The sequence below is a fragment of the Marmota monax genome, unplaced genomic scaffold (assembly GCF_021218885.2).
Source record: "Marmota monax isolate L192 unplaced genomic scaffold, Marmota_monax_Labrador192_F-V1.1 WCK01_AAM20220418_F8-fsc00022, whole genome shotgun sequence".
Taxonomy (NCBI): domain Eukaryota; kingdom Metazoa; phylum Chordata; class Mammalia; order Rodentia; family Sciuridae; genus Marmota; species Marmota monax.
In genome coordinates this window covers 25857529-25875083 of record NW_026695215.1, presented here as the reverse complement: position 1 = coordinate 25875083, position 17555 = coordinate 25857529, and the positions used below count along the sequence as shown (strand labels likewise).

Sequence of the window (17555 nt, the reverse complement as noted above, 5' to 3'; positions counted from 1 at the left end):
CACAGCAGTTGTCACCATAGAACACAGCCCAAATGCCACTCTCCAGAAAGTATGGGAACCTGTATATTCCAAAGGATCATGATCATGGATGAGGAGTGGGCGCTCTGGTGAAAGATGACCCTTAAAGTGGTTCTTTCTCCTAGCCATGCCAACCCTCCAGGTGCAGCCCACACACCAGAAAGTGTTAGATCTGTTTTTATTTGCCTGTTTCTACTTGAGCTGTAGGTTTTTAAGCAAGTTGGTCAGGCACAGCAGGACACACCTCTAACATTCCAGAGTAGCTGGAATCCCCAGAAATAGGAGTAGGCCTTGTCTTGTTAAAGGTACATTGTAGAGTTTTTCCTGCATATCTTAACATGCCTATGTAACATGACTCAGCTGCCCTGGTACATCTAGGCTACCCGTCTTCCTTCAGAGTAAGTGCTGAGGACCTAAAATACACCCACCAGCTTTCCCAGGCAGCAAAGAGACATGTTAGGAAACCTGAATGAAGACACCTCAGCCTTTACCCCTTTTATCTACCCCCCCAGGGGTGGGGGTTCCCTCTACCCAAAAACAACCACTGAGTTTTGGTGAAGGGCCACACCCCACTTCGACAGACCTCCTCTTCCCTGGACCTCAACCACTTCCTTCTTTTAGCTCTTAAGACACAGCAGGTTCTGGGCTGAGGCTGTGACTCAGTGGTAGAGCGCTTGCCTAGCATGTGTAAGGCACTGGGTTTGATTCTCAGCACCACATATAACTAAATGAATAAAATAAAGGTTTATACATTTAAAAAAAAAAAAAAAAGACATAGCAGGTTCCGTGACCTCTTTACCATTACCATGGCTGTTTCGTGACACTACCCCAGTAAGAAAACCAACTGCAGGTGTCCAGTGCCTCTAACTGGGGTCAAGTTCTGAGATACTGCTTGAAGGCAAACTGACATCACTGGTGGTGTGCAACTCTTCTACATGTTTCTTCCTGGCAAATCATCATTTTCTTAGCCTCTTAGGGCACTTTCCTAAGGGTGTGTTGTCAAGTCAACCAGAACTGTGCTTCCTAGTAGACTGCCCGTCTCCACCTCTGAGACCTGTGAGTGCTCCCATGAGTTCCTGGCAGGGTTCAGGGAGACTGCTTAGCTGCATTAGTGAACAGAATGACGTGCTTTTACTGGATCTTGACTGGTAACCTGTTCTCTCTTCTGGTATGTTCAGTACCAGCAGTAAAACTGCCCTACTGGTTAGTGTTAACTCTCCATTTAAAGCTGAGGTAGGAAGCAGATAAAGAGGTGAAAGCTCCGCTCTCAGGAGGACCAAGAGGTACGCGCAACAGTGCAGGCCCACTCACAATGCATGACAAATTGTACATTGCTTCTGAGCCCGGCTGCTGCACCTGTCCCTAGAGAGTTTTAGCCTTCTTGTGTTGCTTGTTTAATTCTTCACAACCAAATGTCTCTCTTCTCTTTTTAGCTATATGATATCTAAATTTAAAAAAAAAAAAAAAAGACCCAAGAAGCTGTTATTTGGGCAAAATTAAAGAGAGAGACTAGTCTTCTATTTATTGTGGGAAGGAAAGCAGAGAGGGGTGAGCAAAAAGGTAGGAGGAACCACTGGTGCTTTCTTCAGTGATTACTGTTTATACATAGGCCAACTGTAGACACCCCTCAAGTATCTGCAAACAGCCTAACTGCTCCTCAACCACCAGGACTGCATAACTAACTGCTCAAGCCCCCTGTGACAGTCCCTTTCAGGAAAGTGATGACAGTCACGAAATAACGATGATGATGGTCAAAATGCTCTCCTTAGCTTTGTCTGCTCACTCCTCCAAAGCTTGCCAGGAACCCTGCCTTTCCAATCCCACTAAATCCCTTCTCAGGAGCTGCCTTCTTGATCTAGAACATGGGGATAAACAGATGTGTCCAGAGTGGACGATGCTGAGCTCCTCCCTCTGCCCCTGTATATCACTCTGCAGAAAAAGATCCTCCCAAGAGCTGCAGGCCAGGGCCAGACACTGCCCGAGCTCCTGTTCTCCAGGGGAGAACATGTTCCCAACACCCTGTTCTGACTTAGAAGGCATCTTCCATATGACCTGGCAAGAGTTGCAAGTAAAAGAATACCTCACTTAGGTAAAAGAGAACAGGGAAAGGCCATAAACAAAGACAGACTTGTAGTTTATTTTGTATTTTTTTAAATAAATACACTTTACATTAAAGAAAAAGGCCTTTGATTTGTAATTTCCACATTGGGGAGAAAGGGAAGAAAAAAAAAATTTGAAAAACTGAATCACAAAGAAAAATAGAGGGAGTGAACTTACATCCTAAGTTCCCTCGACTCCACAAAACCAATATCCACAATGACCATGCTGCCCCCAAACCATGAAGGTGGGTAAATTTAGGCATTTACTCAGCAAATAAGCAGCGCCTTCCTTCCCACCTCTGGCATGAAGGAAAAAACAAATTAACCTGACAGCAATATGAGGCAACAAAACAGGTTAAAAAATCATATATTATATTTATAATAAAATATTCTTAATCCTTATCAATTTAAGAAACCACGATTTTCCTTTTCATTTAAATACGTATGTAAAAATGCCTCTGTATTGTTCTTTAAACATCATTTTCTTCCAAAGAAAATGAAGTGCGGGGACAAGAGACCTGGTGGATATAAGTTCATACCCTCAGTTATAAATGCCTGTTTTTTGGTTTGTTTTTTTTTTTTGTTTGTTTTTTAAGTTTTATAAAAAACTATTTCTTGTTCTTTAAAGAACGTTATACAAAGAAAATATATTGTGAAATAACCCCAGAGACATGTTTTTGTTTTTGTTTTTTTTCCCTTGAGGAAAGATATGTCCATCTTAGGAGAAGTGGGGGAAGCAGAATAGGGCCTAATCCCTGTTGCCTTTTTTGTGGTTGTTATTTTACAATGACCTTCAGATTCCAGTGAGACTCTAAACCATAATCTTCTGAATGCAGGGCATGCAGGTCCTTGACAGACAGCCCTGGTGAGAAAGGGAAGGGAAGGTATTCTGAATTCATCTGACTCAGTTTCTCGCCTGCCAATCATCTCTTCCTTCCAAGTGGTGATGGCTCCTCATTCATTCAAAGATAAGATGATGTCATCTTCTAAATCAGAGTTGTCAGAGCTGTCAGCTAAAAAGTAAGAAAAGGGAGACTAGATTATGCATTAGGATTATAGGAAGAACCTGCAGCAGCCACATACATTTATGCCCGAGCAGTGTTAATTACCGGTTTCCAGAAAGAAGAAAACACATCAATTAACTCCTTGGAGCTGGCTCTGGAGAACACACCTGTTGCTGGCAACAATGATCAGCCCTGGGACCTTTTTGCTCTCTTAGCTTTCAAAGGGCCTGAACTTCTTGAAGGCTCTGCTTTCTGCCTGTGAAGCCCCAGAGGAACAGGACAAGTGCCCCATGAAGCCTCCTCCATGGCACTTGGACTACAAAGGGCAAGGATGAGGAGAGCTGAAGGCCCTCTGGTATCCTTAGAGGGATGGGCACTGGCCTTCCTGACCCTGAGACCACTAAAAAGGCAAGCTGAGTCCAAGCAAGAGATTTTTCTTAACCTCCTTAGTCACTCCCTTCTCTAGTCCTCAGAAGGCCACACAAAGGCAGAGGGAGTGGTCCTAGGATTCAGTCCTCTGCCATTTCTGAATATAATCTAAAGGGAACAAATTCCAGAAAGGTACAGATCAGTCATACCAGAGAAGGAACAAACTACCCAAAAATGAGGCAGGAGGCAAACAGGGAGCAGCTCTTAAGCTCTGAAAGTTGGTACTATCTCTGATAAGAAGCCCCTGCTCGACCTTCAGCCTTCTCAGGCAAGAAACAACACATTAACACTTCCAGAAGGATCCACCTAGGAATGAAACTAGGTGATCTCAAAAAGGACCCACAAAGCAAGATCATTAGTTACACCATGTCTGTCAGATAAAATTAGAGAAATGTGGATAAGGATTCCAATGTGGCTAAGTGAAGGAAAAGTAAAGGCCTCAATGTCCACTTTGATTATTCAATACAAGAAGCTATAAAACAATTTTAACAACATTCCCAGGAAAGTGGACAGACCAACTCTGAGCCTGAGGGCTGCACATGTCCCATCCACCTATGCTGGATGTTGCATGTGGAGAAGAATTTCTTATCAACTTTTCCCAGGTGCCTGAATCAACTCTTGGGCAAGCTGAGGGGGGAAAAAAAATGCATGTTCTCAAATCTTCCTTCATTCTCTACAAGCTCCTTTAAAAAAAAAAAAATTATTTTTTAGATGTAGTTGGGCACAATACCTTTATTTTATTTATTTATTTTAATATGTTGCTGAGAATTGAATCCAGAGCCTCGAACGTGATAGGTGAGTGCTCTACTGCTAAGCCACAACCCCACCCTCTACAAGCTCCTTTGAGGCAGGGGGACCCCGAAGTGGGCAAAGTCCTGAAAATAAGGATGGCTAGAAAAAACAGTGTTTGTGATCCAACTGGACACAAATGTGGCCTGACTGGTGAGGAGTAGGAAAACACAATGAAGTTAAAGGATACCAGACACACCTGAACAAACCACACCTGAGCAGCTTCTTGGTTGCAGAAGCTCCATGAGGAAGGGCAGGGGTTCCCCACACAAAGCCAAGCACACACTGTGTCCTGGCGCCCCCCCCTCAGACTTGCCAGGTGCCTATGGAAGATCTCTGAAGAATCCTCATGTTGGTTCACTCCATGAGCCAACTATGCCAGACTCACCCGCCTGAGACCTCCTGACCATCAGCTGTGTTGCTATTAAGAGTTAAGGGGCTGGGGTTGTGGCTTAGTGGTAGAAGGCTTGCCTAGCATGTGTGAGGCACTGGGTTCAATTCTAAGCACCACATATAAATAAATGAATAAACTAAAGGGCCATTAACACCTAAAAAAAGAAAAATTTTAAGAAGAAATAGAGTTAATAAGGGTCTCTGATTAGCACAGATATTGATCAATGCGCCCACCCAGTAGCTACATAAGCCCCTAGACTAATACATTTAAGTGACAACCTGCTATTGGGTCCCCTGTCACCCTGTGGATGTTTTCTTTTCTTCTTATGTGAATAAATCCTACTCCACTCAAAAAGTGGGGGTAGGCTGAGGTGGTGGCTCAGTGGTAGAGTGCTAGCCTAGCACGTGTGAGGCACTGGATTTGATCCTCAGCACCACATAAAAATAAATAAATAAATAAATACATAATAAATAAATAAATAAATAAATAAATAAATACAATAAAGACACTGTGTCCATCTAAAACTAAAAAAAGAAAAGGTCTCAGAGGCCACAAATGTGGCTCAATGGTAGTGCACTTGCCTACAACACAGGAGGCCAAGGGCCTCATTCCCAGCACAGCTAAGAACAGATAAGACCCTTCACTATTCCCTATCACAGATAAGAAATGCTACATGCAGCTTCATGAAGATCACAACACAAGCCTCTTTAAGGAAATGGCTCAGCATCTGAGAGCCTTTTGTGCTTGAAAATGGACTCCCCACCTGGTGGCCAGGTGGTTGGACTCCTTTCTCTACCTTCCAATCTTTCCTCATCCTCCTTCCAATCTTTCCTCATCCTCATCCAAGTGTTGAAGTGACCCAATCCCAGACCCTGGATGAAACCTGCCATTCTGAAAGGCCTTGAAGGCAAAGACAGTCTAATTATTTTCAATTCCTGCAGTGTTTAAGCCACTGATACAGGCACCTGGGGGAATGGGAGTAGCAGGTGCTAACAAGTCGAGACACAAAGACTCTTTAAGTCAAGATGCTTCTGTTCCTAGGCTATGATTGTGTATCTGGAATCATTGGATTCCTGCAGAATCCAGGACCTAGGCAAGGTTACCAGGGGATCCCTTAAGTGTTTTCTATTTCTATGGCTTTCATCATATCCTAAAAGGGTTCCAAAAACTCCAAAAGGTCAACAGCTACCCTGCTCTAGAAAATTAGTATGAAGTAAAATACTAACAAACCAAGGGCATCGACGTGTTCTGCTATTTACAGCTATTGTGGATTTGCTACATAACAGAGAAAGAGCAATGGAGTGCAGCCTACAGATACCATCTGTATCTCCATCTCAATTCTAGAGGTTGAACTAAAATATCAAGATGTCATCTATTTTATCAAAAACATTCACACCTGAGTTAAATTAACAATATTCTCATAACTAATTAGAATTAAGAGTTTTCCAGATTAATTTTGACTGGAGAGGAGGAACTGTCTAAAGGAGAAAGTAATTTTACCAAATGCAAATTGAGAGGCTTGATATTCAAATGAAGAATGATAAGGGAGATAAAACCAGGCACTCTGATGACTGGGCTTGCTCAAGGATCAGCAAAACCCTGTGCTTGCCAGCAAAACCAGGAAAAAAGCAACACGTATTAACTTCACGTGGTCATTGCTGGCCCACAGAATTCCCCCTTTCAGGGAGGGGCTTTTAAACTGAACTATTTCTCCCATACCAGATGGTTAACAAAATTATATCATGCCCAAAATTTATCACCCTAATGCAGTCAAATGAGGAAGAATATGTTTACATATTTTAAAAGCAAAAGCTGTTTCCAGTCTGAGGACCTGCCCAGATCTACTACTGTTCCAGGCTTTGTTAAGTGCCCTTAACCAGATGATCCATTAGTAAACGATGTAGTAGAGCAGCAGAAGAGTAACAAAGACCAACCTCTAGAAATAGCTAAAGCATGGACTAGGCTACATGCCATGAGTAGTATTTAAATAAATCTCATCATCAAGTGCACATCACTTCTCCTGTTCTGCCAAGACTTCCTTTTTTTCCTTTGCATTTAATGAACACAGTCTTAGAAACTTACAGAAAAATAGCCCAGACATCTTCAGTCCCAAAATGAAGTAAATCTGACTTGTCCTGATTCACTGTCCTAAAGCATGAGCAGACACTGAAGTATCATCTGGATTGTTGAAAACATTTAACAGCAGAGGCTCTCTGCTTTTATTCATTTTCCCCATCATGATTTAAGGATACAGCACTGTGAATGAAGGCAGCTGTCCAGGTTAGGGTGGATGTGTGGTTGTTTTTCTTTATTTTATTTATTTATTTGCAGTACTAGAGATTGAAACTGGGGTCTCATGCATACTAGGCAAACACTCTTAACACTGAGTTATATTCCCATCCCTTTATTTTTTATATTGTGACACTATGTTGCCCAAACTGGCCTCAAACTTGCAATCCTCCTGCCTTAGCCTCCCAAATAATTGGAACTACAGGTGTTCACCACTGTGCCTGGCTTTTTATTTTTGCTGGGTAGTTCTAATTTTATGAGCTCTTCCCCTACCTTTTTCTGGTGATCTAAATGTATTAGTTAAATGCAGATAACCAGTTCTTCAGATTATACACTCTAGCCAAGTCTAACTTTAAGTTTTTTTGTTTTTGTTTTTGTTTTTGTTTTATTTGTTGTTGTTGTTGTTGTTTCCAATATTGGGGGTTGAATCCAGGGGCATTCTACCACTGAGTGCCATGACACCCAGCTAAAGTCTAACTTTATTTGGACACTATGGATGAACAAACTTGACTGAACCAAATGGAAACACTAAACAAACATCACAAGGCTAGAGGTTTAGCTCAGTGGTAAAGCACTTGCCTGCATTCTCAAGGCCCTGGGTTCAACCCCCACCACTGGGGAGATCCATCACAGTCCTAACAACATTGTGACTTCACTGACAAGTACAGATTCCCTCCTTCAAAATTAGCTTGTGACCCTTCTGTATGGCTTATTTGGAAACTTGTATAAACCTTAAGTTTGGGTATTTTTGTTATTCTTTTTCAAAAAAGTACAGAAAACAAACTTATGTTGGGGGCACCACCATTAGCAATACTGTTGGCTGGCCCCCCCAACTTACCTTATAATTGAAGGAAGTTATAACTTATCCTCCATAACTCACTACTCATATATGGCAAAAAAGAGTTTGGTAAAAACTGCCCTATGCTGTAATCCCAGCATCTCCGGAGGCTGAAGCAGGAGGATCACAAGTTCAAAGCCAGTCTCAGCAAAAGCAAGGTACTAAGCAACTCAGTGAGACCCCGTCTCTAAATAAAATACAAAATAGGGCTGGGGATGTTGCTCAGTGGTCAAGTGCCCCTGAGTTCAATCAGGTACAAAAAAAAAAAAAACAAAACTGCCCTGTGTCCCTTTAAGAATCAAAAATGGAAGCTAATAAATACTAGTCATCTTTAACACAGAAGGTTGGCATTTGTTAATTTCTGTAACAGTGTAAATGTTCCACATATGTGCTGTTCAACATAGTAGCTACATGTGGCTACAAAGCATTTGATTTATTTATTTTATTTATTTTTTTAAAGAGAGAGAGAGGGAATTTTAATATTTATTTTTCAGTTTTTGGCAGACACAACATCTTTGTTTGTATGTGGTGCTGAGGATCGAACCCGGGCCGCATGCATGCCAGGCGAGCGCGCTACGGCCTGAGCCATATCCCCAGCCCCAACTACTAAGCATTTGAAATGCAGATTTGAATATAACTGTATTTTTAACTTGAGAAATTTTATAGCCACATGTGATTAGTGGCTATCATTAGAAGATAAATATCTACTATGACTGCTAGAATGCTGGTTAGGTCTGTTACATGAAAAATAGCTGGATCTCCAGGGATTGCTCCCCAGTCAGGTGGGGTAGCACTACAAATAACAAGGACCATAGCTAGCACAGGTCTTCAACAGTGACACATTCTTGCAATGAGGAAAATATTATCCTGAGACATGCAAGAACACAGAAAAGCATATGAACCTTAAAACTACTAGTTGGCTTATTCAAAATTCATTAGCAAAGGCAGGAAATTTGACTTCAGACACCTGTCCTAATGGAAAGTTACTAGAAAAACTGGAGCTTATTCTTCCATATTTAGAATAAGAGTGCAGAAAGGAAATGAACAAAACAGATGCCAAAGAGAAACACTGTCCACTGGTCTTCAGGAGGTATTAACCAAAGGAGACAGGAAAGGGCTCCTCCACAAGAAACCTTAATTTCTTTATAACTTCAGAAAGGAACAACAGTCATGAAGAGCTGCAGCTAACTCCAGCTCTGGTCCTCTTAAGACAGCTACACTTTGACCTTTCATTCTAAAGTTAATCCTCTAAACCAGGAGCTGACAACTGTAAGTCCACCACCTATTTTTATTTAAGAAAAAAAAAAGAAAGAAAATTGGTTAGAACACAGCTACAATCATCTATTTACTTTTGTCTGTGACAGCATTCTCACTACAACAGCACAGCTAAGTAACTACAGCAGAAACCATACGGCCCATAGAGCAGAAAATATTTACTGCATCTTTACAAAAAAAAAGTTTGCTGACCTCTGCTTAAAAGGTAAGAGTTCACAGACATTTGGTGTGAGTACAGTCTGATTGGAGAACAGAGAATGAGTGATGTCAAGAGTGCTTTTCTTTAAGAGATCACAGTAGTGAATCAGCAGTTATGGGGCAAAGAACTTGGGTACAGCTATCCTCTGGGTTGGGATGGCTCAAGAGAAGGGACCTTGCCGCGGGTGCCAAGGCTCAGCCCAAACTCTGCCCTATACTTACTATCACCCAGGATCAGTTCCACTTCCTCATCTGCATCAGAGTCTTCATCCTCCCCGTCTTCTCCTTCCTCTAAAAGATTTGCTAGCTCCTCATCAGAGGGAGAGAAGTCATTGTCCCCATCCTCTCCTGCATTCTCATTGTTGTCATCCTCCTCCAGTTCCGCCTCCAGCAACTGGTCAGTGTCAAGTTCATCTAAATCATCAGTGTCATCATCATCTTCATCATCATCCTCTTCCTCCTGTTCTTCCTCTTCCTGGTTTAAAAAAAAAAAAAAGGCATGAGGTCATTAGGACAAACGCAGAGGCTTGGCCCATGTGGGCCACATGGTAATTCTTGCCCAAAGGGACACAGAAGAAAACTATCAGCAAAGCAGGTTATAAACTAGGTTAGCAGACTTTGTGGGCCAGTCAGACTCATCAGTGCTGGCTGAGACAAGCACACACATGTCCCCCGAGAAATTCAAAACACCCCTCAAACAAGGATTATTGGTCACTCCAAAAAGGCATTCTGGCCATACAGCCCTTTTTCAAGGAAAGAGACAACCTGCTTCACAGACATCTCTGCCATCAATATTCTAAGAACCCAAAGGGACTCTTCTTTCTCAACCAAAGCAAATGAACTGAGTTGAAACACTAAGGAAAAAGTTTGTACCTGGAATCTAAAAAGCAATGTTTTAACAAATGGAGGAAGAAGACATCTCTTCTGTCACCAGTTCCTAAGCCCTTCAAATAAGTACCCTTGTTCTTCTAACAGACAATGTAGATGAGCCCCTAAAAACGCGACTGCATACCTTTGATCTAAATGTTCTAAAAAAAACAGGTTTACAAGACAGAGCACACACAGATATTCACATTTCCTGTTACAAGCAGTGGAGGGAATGCTACATAAACCATCCATCCTTCCATTTACCCCCAACACACATACACACATTTTTTTATTGATACATTACAGTTGTACATAATGATGGGATTTGTTGTTACACATTTGTACATGCACACAGTATAACAACATAATTTGGCCAATATCAACATCCTTCCATTCTTATAACAACTTCCCAAAGGCAAGAAAACTACAAGAAAACCAATGAAATACTTTTCTCTAGGTTCTCTAAGCTTTGAAAGTCTTCTACAGATTTCAGCTTTGCATTAGAACCCAAACTGTTTTCCCTTCAAAAACACCTCTACCTTGATAAGGATGACACACATTCCCAAGCAAGGTTAACATCAATGCTAAGCCTTACCAATAATAAAAGGATTCTAATTCCTACAGTAATAAAATATAAAATTCATTTTTAATAAATACACCTAATGAAAACAAAATCTTTTTATTTTAATTGTGTAACAACCTAATCACTTAAAAAATGTAATACTGATCACTTAAAAAACTTTTTGGAGCCTAGCATGCCACAAGGCCTTGGGTTCAATACCCAAGTATCCCAAGAAAAAAATAAAGGAGGCCCACCTAGCTACTAGTATCTACCAGCTATAATATAAACTAGGCTCAGGGAGCATAGTAACTCTGATCCCAGACCCCTGATACATTTGGAGTCACCATTAGACACTTTTTGATATGCTGTTTGATGCAGTGATTTACACTTCAACAATTTCTGACAGTACATGGGAAAAACTGACACCTTTCTCAATAATCCTAATACTAAAAGTATATGTCTGTATACAGATTTTTGTGTGTGCATGAAAGAGAGAGAAAGGGGAGAAAGGAGAAGTAAATATATACAAGTAATGGCCTGAGACCACTACTCCACAGCTTTGGCCTCACAGTACCTCAAAATAACCCAAATAACCCAAAGCCCTAACCAGATTACAATTTTGACTTTTCTTTTTCCCACTTCAGAACATTTTCATGACCAAAATTAGTTCTAATAGATTCACAAAGAACCTCAGTTAAAAATAAGAAGAGAGTATCTAGAACCCTATGTCTCTTACCCCTTTGTGGAATGGAATAATTTACATTTTATGATAGAAAAAAAAAAGATTTAAAATGTTGCACTTTCTTTTGTGGTGCTGGGGATGGAACCCAGAGCCTCACATGCTAGGCAAGTGCTCTATCAATGAGCTACATCCTCAGCCCAAGAAAGCACAGTTTTTCTGTGCACTAGGATTTGAATCCAGAGCCTCACAAATGCTAAGCATACACTCTACCGCTAAGCTACACCTCCAACCCTGTCAAGCTAGAACAACTTTTAAACATCCACAGTTGAGTGGGTATGTTAAGCTTCTCAAACAGTTATCAGCTGTTTTGATTTCTAAAACATCAAGCTTATCTAACCCAGAAGTACTGAGGTGAAAACAAGTTTCCATATCAAAGATAGGGAATTTCATGAACAATGATTCATAGACAAGAGAAGAATGTATGTAAGAAAATATAAGTTTTGTACTTGGTCTTAGTGCATTTTCTTTTGTCTCCTCCTGCATTGCAAAAATCCATATCAAAAGCAATGCTGGAAAAATAGGTCATGCAAGGTCTAAGCTTTGAACTAGATGCCAGTCCAAATTCTACCAGCATCCCATAAACAAAATTGTTTATCTTATAAATGTACACATAACCATCCTGGAAAGATGACATCATCATCCTTACAAATTAAGACATTATATGTAACATGGCAGGGGAAGTGAAATGAGTAGGAAAGAGAGAGCTACCTGAACCTGAAATATAGCACACATCACTTCATTTTGTCTATTTTTGTTATTGTTGTTTTTGATACCAGGGATTGAACCCAGAGGTGCTTAACTACTGAGCCACATCCCCAATCCTTTTAATTTTTTTTATTTTGAGACAGGGTCTTGCCAAGTTGCTTAGGGCCTAAATTGCTGAGGCTGGCTTTACAAATTGCAATCCTCCTGCCTCTGCTTTCCAAGTTGCTGGGATTATAGTCATTCACCACACCACATCCAGCTAGATAGTAGCTTAAATCTAGAAATACTAGTTTTGTTTTGTTTTTCCTTAACCTAATTCACTAGGGTTTAGAAACAGAATTAGAGGATCTGACAGCCAAACCATTTTAAATCATACTGTACTAACAAATTTCCCAACAGAAAGAATCCCCCCCAAAAAAAATCTTCTCTCTCGATTCCATTTTAAGTCAATTTCATGGTTACCCAGAGGGCCCTAAACTAGGCATGCAGACAACCAACCCACCCACTCACTTTCTGTATAAAAAATAGGTTGACAAGCAGAAGTTCCCTCATTTGGTTGCTGGTCCTAAACCTAACTTCAACCCTGATCTGAGAGAAAGCAAAGCTCCCACCCCTGCACTCTGGGCCTCAACCACGGTGGGAATCTGTTGCTCCAGAAGCACTTTGGTATCCCCACCTCCCTCTATCCATCTTCACACTTCTCTCCACTGCCATCTTATTTTCTATGACAAGTTCAGCTCTCCCAAACCTAACAACTTCTCCATCTACACAAACTTCAAATTCCTTCCACGTGTTGACTTTTGAAAAGGATGAGTGAGGAACTTTATTCCTGGGCTCCATGTACTTAGCTATAACTGGCTCACTTAATTACTCTCTCTCTCTCTCTCTCTCTCTCTCTCTCTCACATGTGACAGTCCAGCTTCTGCCCACACCCCTTCACAGTGCAGCAGCTCTGTGTGTGCTCTGGAGCCAGGAGGCCTCTGCTGAACATAAATTCAATTAGCATGATGATAAAAAAATTCAGGGCAATTTACTGACCTTTACAAGGTTACTGTTAGGATTTCAACTGGCCTTTTTACACATACATGTATATAAGTTCTTTGGAAACCGTCTGGAACATTCAAAGTTTTCAACAAGTGTTCACTGTTCTGATTAGACACAGAAACCAGCCTGAACAGCCAACCGTGAGTAGGCCCTACAGTGAATAATCTATCTTGGCCTACAAATTGGAAGGCTGGCCTGATCCTTACTTGGTCGCTTCCTCTACACACAGTTCTTCCAACTTTATTCCTGCCTTCATATATCTTTTTATTTACAAACTGTGCAGAACAGCTCTATCCATCTGTACCACCAAAACTTAAAATCCCACAATTCTACAACTGAACTCAAACCACTCCTAACCCAGCACCTTTTCTGTTTTCTGTTACCAGGTCAAAAACTCAAGCACATCTTCCCCTTCTCCCACTTCTCTGGCTTCACTTCCAGTGAATTTTTGTTTCTCACAAATCCAAGGTCCCCAGCACTCACTCCAAGTCACTCCCAACTGTATTCAATTGCTTGTATCCCTCTGCCTACCAACCTCCAGTCTCTCAATTCTCTGTGGTTTAATCCCTTCCCTGATTGAAACCTCCCAAGGGCTCTGTATGACATCCCATTACAAAACTGCAAGAGAAGCAATGGCCATACTGAATGTCCATCAAATGCCAACTTCTCTGAATCTTTTATTAAATGAGATTGTTTGATTAAATCAGGTGAACATGAGAATCACCTGAGAAAACTTTTTTCTAAAACACACATGCCTAACCCTCTTTATTTTCCAAATGAAGCTCATGCAAATGGATTTGGAAGGCCTCCCTGTGGATTGTCAAGTGTACTCCTAATTAAAACCCACTGCTGGCCAGCGGCACATGCCTATAATTCCAATTCCAACTACTTGGGAGGCTGAGGCAGGAGGATCACAAGTTTGCAGTCAGCCTGGGAAATTTATTAAGACCCTGTCTCAAAATAAAAATAGCTAGGGATATAACTCAGTGATAGAGCACTTGTCTAGCACATCCAAGGCCCTGGGTTCAATCCCCAGTACTACCAAAACAATCCAAAAAAAGAAAAGAACTGCTGCCAAGATGACAGAGAAGTACCTTGAAGTTCTGAAGTTCTACTTCTCTGTAATAATGCACCTTGTCCACAGAATCCCCAGAACAGAACCAAAAGGTGAATCCAGGCATTCCCAACAGCCTTCTCTGCTAAATTACTCTCTTTTTCTTAAGAACTTAGCAGAATTAATTTTCGCAGATTTAGTACAGCATTTATTTCTAGACCATTCAAACTCTTCTCAAATATTCATTTTTTCAAGAGAAATAGCTTTTAGTGTATATTTCCTTCCAAAATAGAAAAAACAAACTTCTAGTAATACTTTAAAGAACAGTTAATCTAAAAACTAAGGTAGCTTTTTAAAATGTAATTAAACCTGATCCTACTGTCTTGACATTTTTATATCAAGTCACATTTTGTTGTCTTTAAACTCCTATTTAACATGTGCTACTGGTATAAACCACCTTAAAAAGCTACAGGTTCATTTCAGAGCATATCACTTGTTTTTTTCTCTCCTCACTGGTAGAATCCCCTGCCTCCCCCCCAAAAAAAACCCTTTAGAAGTCATCACATCTGGCTCCAGCCACAGTGCAGTAAGTGTAGAATAGGTAGACTCTTACCATCCGCTTCTAGGCAGTGGAAAATACACAGGAAGCACAGCACACAGTGTGTCCCAGATTCCAAATGGAGTGGAAAAAAGAGAGCATTATTCCCCTGTTGAATTTCGTTATAAATGTAAGGTTAACTATAATTAGCTGAAATTAACTGACTTTCCAAAATCTAAGAATAATGATCAATTACTACTCTTTGATTTTATAATTTCGCCAAAAGCCAACATCAAAGTTGACTGAACTGATCTTCAAAACAGTTATCAAACTTCCAATGAATAACATAAGCTCTGAAAGGTGACTGGCTTATCTGTGTTTTCATCAAATGCCTGAAAGAAGGCAGATAGCAACCTCAGAAATCAGGCATGCACAGACAAACACATTCTGACATTTTTATGTATCAATATAGTAGTACAGTTCATCCCTTCCCATAACTTCCCAACATTTAAACAAAAGTGTATGGTATGTAACTTATATCTGAATAAAATCCTTTAAGTAAAAACCATTTTATACTGGTACTTGATGCTGGACCATTTCAACAGATTGCACCTGACCACTCATGCTTTTGACTTTATTTTGCTAAGATCAAAAGGCAAATTCAAAGGTGTTGGTCACAGGTGCCTGAATCCCTAAGCAATATATGTCAACCCTGAAACAGCTGAGAAGACCACAGAGCAAGTATCTAGACTAGGACAAAACTTTGAATAGCAAATGAATCATGAAAATGAAGTCTCTAGTTTTAAAATCAGGTGAAACCTATAAAGCAAAGTGAGTAAAAAAATAATAACAATAATTCAAGTTGCACCTACATAGGTAATAGGGAGAAATCTGAAGGAGATAATAAATACAGCAAAACATCACTCCAAGATTCTAGAAAGAATTCATATCAACACGAGGTTACAAATAATATTTAATTATAAGGCTGGGGTTGTGGCTCAGTGGTAGAGCACTCATCTAGAATGTGTGAGGCACTGGGTTGAATCCTCAGCACCACTTAAAAAATAAACAAATTAAAGATATTGTGTCCATCTATAACTAAAAAATAAATATTTTTTTAAAAAAGTAATGATATTTTATTCCACTCAAAACATCTCTAAATCAAAAAATCAAAAAACCAAGAAGAAAAGCAGTATTCTAATGGACAACATTCAAACATTAAATGTACTAGGTGACTTACAAGGACTATGTAGTTAGTATGCAGTGAAACATACCTACAGCCAGCAAAATCTGGAAGCAATGCTAACTTACCCACATCATACAGATACACTGATACCTAGGTCCCTCCAAAGCTAGAAAGCTTTCAGGCTCTTATACAGACTGGACCCCAGAGCCACTTGCCAGGACCTCTTGCATCTGCACCTCTTGATCCTAGTTGCCCAAGCCAAGGCAGCTTCTACTTTTCCATAAGAGATAAAGACTCAGACGTCCTTACCATCAACAACCTATCTTCTTTCTAGTATCTTTCTCCTTTCACCATTCAAAAGGAATGTTAAGCAGAACCACAGAAGGAGAACCAAGAAGACAGACACTAGGCCTCACATGGACCCATTTAACTTAACAAAGTAAACCTGCTGCTTCAGATTTACAGGTCACCTTGTAACATCCAGGAAGCCTGAAACAGAACTGATACCTAGTAATGATGAATGAACCTGGGGGAACAAGCCACCTTGTACCACTGTAAAACTGCCCTTCTATACTCAATGATAATATACCTTATTTTGTGACAGCTAAAGTGTAAAATGTCATGTGTGGAGTAGGGTGTCTAAAGTAGCAAACCAAAGCAAGAATAAAGGAACGGACACTGATAAGAAACCACAGGCAATCACACAAAATGTCAAGGATCAAAATCTACTTGCAAGCTCCGTTACCAAGAATGACTAGCACCATGTACAGATTTAAAAGTCCAGCAGTTAAGACTATTAATATTCATGTCACAGGGCTGAAAATGTTACTCCATGGTAAAGCATTTGCCTTGCATGTTCAAGGCCTTGGGTTTGATGCCCAGCATTGCAAAAGCGGGGGGGGGGGGGGGGGGGGGGGCAAATGACATAAATAAATCATAAACCACCTATATCCATCTGAAGACCTTATACCCGTTATCTCATAATTCATGTGAGCTATGAAACTTAGACCTCTGCAGGCCATGCAGCTGGAAAGCATTAAAGAAAAACCCTTCTACTTTAGGAAATCCCTAGCAGCATTTGGTAAAGTAGTTTTAAACTCTGGAGCCTATTTGTCTTTTGTGGTGTTTAAAAAACTATGATACTGGGCTGGGATTGTGGCTCAGTGGTAGAGCGCTCTCCTAGCACGGGAGGGACCCAGGTTTTATCCTCAGCACCACATAAAAATAAAGGTATTGTGTTGTGTCCATCTACACCTAAAAAATAAATATTAAAAAAAAAAACTATGATACTAATGCTGTCATTTTAAGTATAGGACTTTCCAAAATAATATTTCCAACAATAATCATGACAATCCTCACTATGTGGGGGGACAGAGGGAAACCAGAATGGGAAACTGCCCAACCCTAGAGAACAAAGAAACAATCTTTGAGTCAGGAAGCAGCCAGGCCCTGAAGAAAGTTCTGCTCTGATCCCATGGTGATTACCAGCCCACCTTAACCAACATCCACACTCAGAGGGGAGAG

The 17555-nt window shown here is 40.6% G+C and overlaps 1 protein-coding gene across 2 annotated transcripts in view; it reads right to left on the bottom strand.

The window, feature by feature from the left end:
• Positions 1 to 2131: 2131 nt before the first annotated feature.
• Dcaf1 (DDB1 and CUL4 associated factor 1) overlaps positions 2132 to 17555 on the bottom strand; it is a 68859-nt gene continuing 53435 nt past the window's right edge. For both annotated transcript variants that reach the window (XM_046431438.2, XM_058574839.1), the window contains exons 23-24: positions 9556 to 9808; positions 2132 to 3130 (exon numbers count right to left, since the gene is read on the bottom strand). In XM_046431438.2, the coding sequence (XP_046287394.1) occupies positions 3072 to 3130; positions 9556 to 9808 (312 nt within the window). In that variant the 3' untranslated portion in view covers positions 2132 to 3071. The remainder of the gene's footprint in view (positions 3131 to 9555; positions 9809 to 17555) is intronic.